Source organism: Carlito syrichta, unplaced genomic scaffold (assembly GCF_000164805.1).
Source record: "Carlito syrichta isolate Samal-C Ts95f unplaced genomic scaffold, Tarsius_syrichta-2.0.1 Scaffold309186, whole genome shotgun sequence".
NCBI lineage: Eukaryota > Metazoa > Chordata > Mammalia > Primates > Tarsiidae > Carlito > Carlito syrichta.
The window spans coordinates 809,955-815,954 of NW_007253282.1; the positions used below are offsets into that span (position 1 = coordinate 809,955).

Here is a 6,000-nt window from a genome sequence, read left to right on the forward strand (position 1 = left end):
AATATTTTAAAGTTGCTCTAGTAAGCGTCTTAAAATACAGTTGAATTTTGAGTAAATTTTTTCAAATGTTAAATTGAACTTCTTAAATTCAGTAGAAGTACAGTGCTACTGACTTTTTACTCTGAATGAAATGTGATTTTGAAGAAAAAATTTATCTCACTTTTTTTTCCTACAAACTGTAGCTATAATATCACAGGACCTTGCTGGGAACCTTCAGTAAGTTGTCCTTTTCTTTTTCAAACTTCACATCAGTCTTCCATGCATGTCGTGGTGTCTCAATTGTCTTCTGATAACTTCTTACTGTCAGTCCCCCTTGCCAGTGCTGACTTAACTTTGGCTTGTATTTTATTTACTAAGTGGATTGCCCTGGAAATTGTCTTTCCCATTCCATGCCTGTGATTACTCAATGAATGCTCCCCTCAGCAACACCTTAAAATGACCTTTTAAAAAAGATGTTTTTTCAGTTTTATTTTGTTTTTTGAATGACTTAAATGCCACAGCTACTTAGTTTTGTGTGTCAGGATGTCAGGTAGAAATGACACATCTTAATCAGTTTTGGAATTGGTTCTTGACAGTATCATTAACATTTTCATCTTTTGAGCACATGTTGTGGTCATGATATTATTTCTAAGCATAATTAATGGTTACGTAAGATTAAAATTAAGTTCATGAAATAGTTTGTTTTTTTTTTAAGGTTTGCAAAAAGCAACATTTTATGTTTATTGTATGAGGTATTACTGATGTAATAATTGAGAAATATGTTTAATCCTTAATTGCCAATTAAGAGATCCTGGAAATGGATTAACTTATTTTTGAGTATGTATTATCAGAAAAGTAGTACTTTGTTTCCTTTTATAAACATTTTGGAAGCAAACCACAGTATTTATAACTTTTATAGGAAAGTAAGAAGTCTTAAAGTCAAAACTAGGTTTTGTGTTGAATATACTTAACTTTCTCCCAACAAGTTGTTGTACTGGACCAAAATTTTTATTTTTTAGACAAAGGGTCTTGTTCTTCATGAACCAGTACTTTAGGAAGGCACCATTCAAGTTTTAATATTCAGATTTCTCTTCCTTTTACAAATCAGCCCATTAAATATCACCTCTTCTAGAGTGACCATGGGGATTGGGGACCTTCCTGTTGAATGATCTCCACATAACCCACTTAGAACTTCCCTGTTACAATGTTCTAGGACTATCAAGGTACCATTCCGTTTTCATTAATGGATAAGGGCAGAATATTGCCAGATTTCTTAAGCTCTTGAGATCACATGTGATTCTCAGTTATTTAAGCTGTGTAGGATACCCATTTACTGAATACCTCTTTGGACAAATTTTTGAAATACATAGGGTAAAGAATGAAAATCTTAATTCTGATCTATCTTTAATCATGTACCTTGAGAATTAACTTACTGAAGTTTAAACTGTTTTTTCCTTCTGACTACAAATTACTTCTACTACATACAAAACATTAGTATTTTGAATGCCTTTTTATAATAATTTTATTGGGTTTTTTTCTTTGTTTTTGCTGAGGGCTAGATATTTAAATCTCTACTCTTTTAATACAACTTGTTTTTTTTTCTTGCCTGTCAATCTGCCTTTTCCAAAGGCTATCATTGAAGGCACTGTTGATACTTGATGTTTTTAACATTATTTTTTAAATGTCATTTTTAGTGCTACTGTATTTAGTTGATATGTTAGGTAATTGTGATACCAGAGTGAGCACACATACCAACAACTGATATATTTAATTAAAACTGTATTTATAATATGTTTTAAACTTTTAACTGTGTTAGTGTTTATGTGTTTGCATGGCATATTTTATGTTTAAGGAAGAGGCATTATTTAGGTGTAACTTCCAAAAGCTTGACTTGGCAATGATAGCATTAAGAAGGTTTGACAATGCATGGGTCCCAGTGTAACCTTTCTGACAAATATATTAATGAGTAAATCTCTTTGACCTTTTGTATTTTTTCTTCAGTTAAAAAGTTTGAAGTTTTTTCTTTTTTCTTTAAAACTTATTCCAACTTGTTGAAAGCATTATATTAATCTGATAACATTATTAAAAAATTATTATTCAATGATCTTCTGACTCTGAGGTGTTATATGCATAACAGAACCTAAATTTGTAATTCAGTTAAACTATCTTCCCTTTTTTTTTCTTTTTTTTGGTTTTTGTTTTTTTTTTGAGTCGGAGTCTCACTCTGTCGCCCAGACTGGAGTGCAGTGGCCGCTCCTGGCCACCACAGCCTTGACCTGCTGGGCTCCAGCGATCCTTCTGCCTCAGCCTTCCAAGTAGCTGGAACTACAGGCGCGTGCTACCATACCCGGCTAATTTTTTGATTTATTGAAGAGATGAGGTCTCACCAAGTTGCCCAGGCGGGTCTTGAACCCGCGGGCTCAGGCAATCCACTCACCTCAGCCTCCCAAAGGCGCGGGATTACAGACTGAGCCACCGAGCCCGGCTTCCTTTTTTTTTCAAAGATAAATTTCAAGATAGTATGCCTTTTCTTTGTTGAATTTATTTCAGAATATCCTTTGCCTTCATCCATGTGTGTAAGTTTAGTTAGAGAATTCTGTTCTGCTATTTGGTTTTGTTTTGTTTGTCTTTTGAGCCAAGTTCTTACTCTGTCACCCAGGCTGGAGTGCAGTGATATGATGTTGGCTCACCACAGCTTTGACCTCCTGGGCTCAGGAGATCCTTCTGCCTCAGTCTCCCGAGTAGCTGGAACTACAGGCGTGAGTTACTTACTCTGTCTGGCTAATTTTTTATATTTTTTTGTAGAGACGAGGTCTCACTGTGTTGCCTAGGCTGGTCTTGAATTCCTGACCTTAAGCTGTCCACCTACCTCTGCCTCTCAAAGTGCTGGGATTACAGGTGTGAGCCACCATGCCTGGCCTATCTGTATTTCTTTTTGTTCTTTAATGTTAATATTCTTTTATTTAAAAATAGAGACATGTAAGGAATTAAAAAAATGTTTCCACATTATAGCAACATATACATACATATACAAACATTAAAACAAAATGGCTGTATATAGTCATTTAAAAATATTTCTGGATTTAGCACAAATTGGTTGCTTGCTTGTTCTTATACTCCTTCTTTTTAAAAATCTCTTCAGAAAATATAGTTTCTCATGCTTAGATTCAAAATTTAAAAAAAATTTTAAGATAGAGTTTTTAAAAAGTAACTTGTAAAATGAAAATTAAATAAAGTTAAATTATAGTTCAGAGATTTTCATGAACTATTTGGAAGAAGCTTGATATGACTAATGATCTGTTTCATGGAGACCTTCAGTTAAAGTGTTAGAAGCCACTTATGTTTTTGACACCAGAGCTGATGATTTTCCTTTAGGTGAGTAAAAAACGTTTTACTCTAACATTTTGGTGCCAGATGAAGAACCTTTCCTGTTTATAACTTACAGCTTACCAGCCATGCAACGGAACGGAGCCCCAGCCACCCAGGAGAGGATGCTGTGGCGACTTTTGCTGATGTTGGATGGGTAGCCACGGAAGGAGGCGAGTGCTCAGCAAGAGTCAGGTTCGTTTGGAAGGCTTTCGAACTGAGATGTAATATCTGTTATTCTAAAGGATGATATTTTCAATTCTTACTTTTAATTGCCTAATTTGATCTCTAGTAACTAACCTGCTTTTCTTTCTTGAAAATCTTCTTTTTTTTTTTGAGTAGGCGTCTCACTCTTATCGCCCTAGCTATAGTGCAGTGGCACGCTCACAGCTACCACAGCCTCAGTCTGCTGTGTTCAGGCGATCCTTCTGCCTCAGCCTTCCAAGTAGCTGGAACTACAGGCATGTGGCTAATGTTTTGATTTACTGTAGAAACAAGGTCTTGACAGGTTGCCTATGTTGGTCTTAAACCCCTGGGTTCAGGCAGTCCTCTCGCCTTCACCTCCCAAAGTGTTGGGATTACAGGTGTGAGCCACTATGCAGTCTTCTTTTCTGTTCATTTTTAAAACTCAGCTAATATTTATAAAGTGCATAGAGATATGTAATTGTATCCTGAGTGCTTATGAATTAACAGAATTCCTTGCTCTTCAGAGATTTACATTCTGATACAAGAGATTGATTAGAAAGAACTATCATAAATATGTTTAGTTAAGGGCCAGGCATGGTGGCTCAGGCCTGTAATCCCAGCACTTTGGGAGGCGGAGGCGAGAGGATTGCCTGAGCACAGAGGTTTGAGACCTTATCTCTACAAGAGATCCAAAAATTAGCTGGGCATGGTGGTGCATGCCTATAGTTACAGCTACTTGGAAGGATGAGGTGGAAGGATCAACTGAGCCCAGCAGGGCGAGGCTGAGATGGCTGTGAGTGTGCCACTGCACTCCAACCTGGGTGACAGAGAGACTCTGATTCAAAAAAAAATTTTTTTTTAGATAAGTGTAGTCATTATAGTGGTTTCATTGGGACAGAGGGATCCATCTGGATCATAGTAGGGAGTTTGTGTAATTGGAAAACGTTTCCTAAAAATTGTGAGTCAAGGTGAGTAGTGACTCAAAGGAGGCAATGTGTAAAAGTTAAAGAGGTGTTCCCCTTTATTTGAAAGAGCACGAATGGAATGTTGACTACACATTCAATCTAATAACATATTTTCACTTTTATTAGGCATTAAGGATGCAGAGATAAAATAAAACACAGTCCTTGCATTCCAGGAATACTTGGTGTTTTAAAGGAGATTAAAAAGGAAACCAATATTATTGATATTATAAAGTTTGCTATATAATTACAGGTGGCCACTAGAACGAGAGGTGTCAGCAAGGCTGCTCAGGAGGGAATGCTGGAGCCGCATGATAAGGGGCCAGTAGGAGCCGTGCGGATAGGAAGCCTATATTCGAGAAAGAGTAAAGTACTTGTTTAAAGGTAGAATCAGGAGACAGTGTGGCATATTTGCGAAATGCCAAGTGGCTTAGTGAAACTAGAGAGTAGCAGAGAAGGGTAAACTCTGGGAGATGAGGACGGGAAGTAGGCAGAGGTTTAAAGGTCATACATGTTACACTAAGAAATTTGAACTTTTTCTGAAAGCATTGTGGAGCCATGGAAGAAAAAGTATAAGCACCGGAGTAATATGATCAGATTTGTATTTTAGTAAAATTAACTTGTAAGCGGTGTGAAGTACAGAAGGGAGTCAGACGAGGGTATGTCAATAGATGATTACAATTTGACTCAGTGAAGAAACTGACAAAAGAGGGTGAAAGCTAAGAGAGCGTGAGAAGAATTGAAAGGGCTTAGAAACTTATTAGATATAGGGGTTAAGGAAGGAAGAGTCTAATTAGCTAGAGTCTGGTCATCCTAAACTCCCAGGTTTCTGGTTAGGATGATTTTTTTTTTGAATCAGTCTCACTCTGTTGCACAGGCTGGGAGCGCAGTGACACGCTCACGGCCACCCCAGCCTCAACCTGCTGGACTCAGCCTTCCAAGTAACTGGAAACACAGGTGTGCGCCACCACGCCCAGCTAATTTTTTTCATTTTTTGTAGAGACGAGGTCTCGTCAAGTTGGCCAGGCTGGTCTTGAATCTCTGCACTCAAGCAATCCTTCTCACCTCTGCCTCCCAAAGTGCTGGGATTATAGGCATGAACCGTGCTGCACCTGGCTTACGATAATTATAAGGATGGTAGAACCATAGGGAATATGGGAAAACAGATTTTTTTGGAGGGGGTGTAGTCTAGTCTGGAATATATTACGTTTACGTTTTCTGTGAGACGTTCACATTGATCTACAAACAATTTATGTGACTGGAAGTCTTGCACTCTGTAACATGTAGATAGAAAGGCAGAAAATGAGAGCACCAAGGAGCATGTATAGAACTGGAAGAGCACTTGTACTCTGGATGAGGTCAGCATTTGGAAGTTAAAAGAAAAAGCCTCCTCCACCCCCAGACCCTGTTTTCAGGAGGCTGCAGCAGAACTAGTTAGAGAGTAGTGTTATGGAAGCAGAGGAAGTAGAGAGAGGTTTTTGTTTTTGTTTTTTTTTTTGAGTTGGAG

The 6,000-nt window shown here is 37.7% G+C and overlaps 1 protein-coding gene across 1 annotated transcript in view; it reads left to right on the forward strand.

Annotated features, from left to right (window-relative positions):
* The window catches only part of MTFR1 (mitochondrial fission regulator 1), a 57,963-nt gene that overhangs the window by 32,438 nt on the left and 19,525 nt on the right, over positions 1–6,000 (forward strand). The window contains exon 4 of the mRNA XM_008066884.2: positions 3,425–3,540. Within this exon, the coding sequence (XP_008065075.1) occupies positions 3,425–3,540 (116 nt within the window). The remainder of the gene's footprint in view (positions 1–3,424; positions 3,541–6,000) is intronic.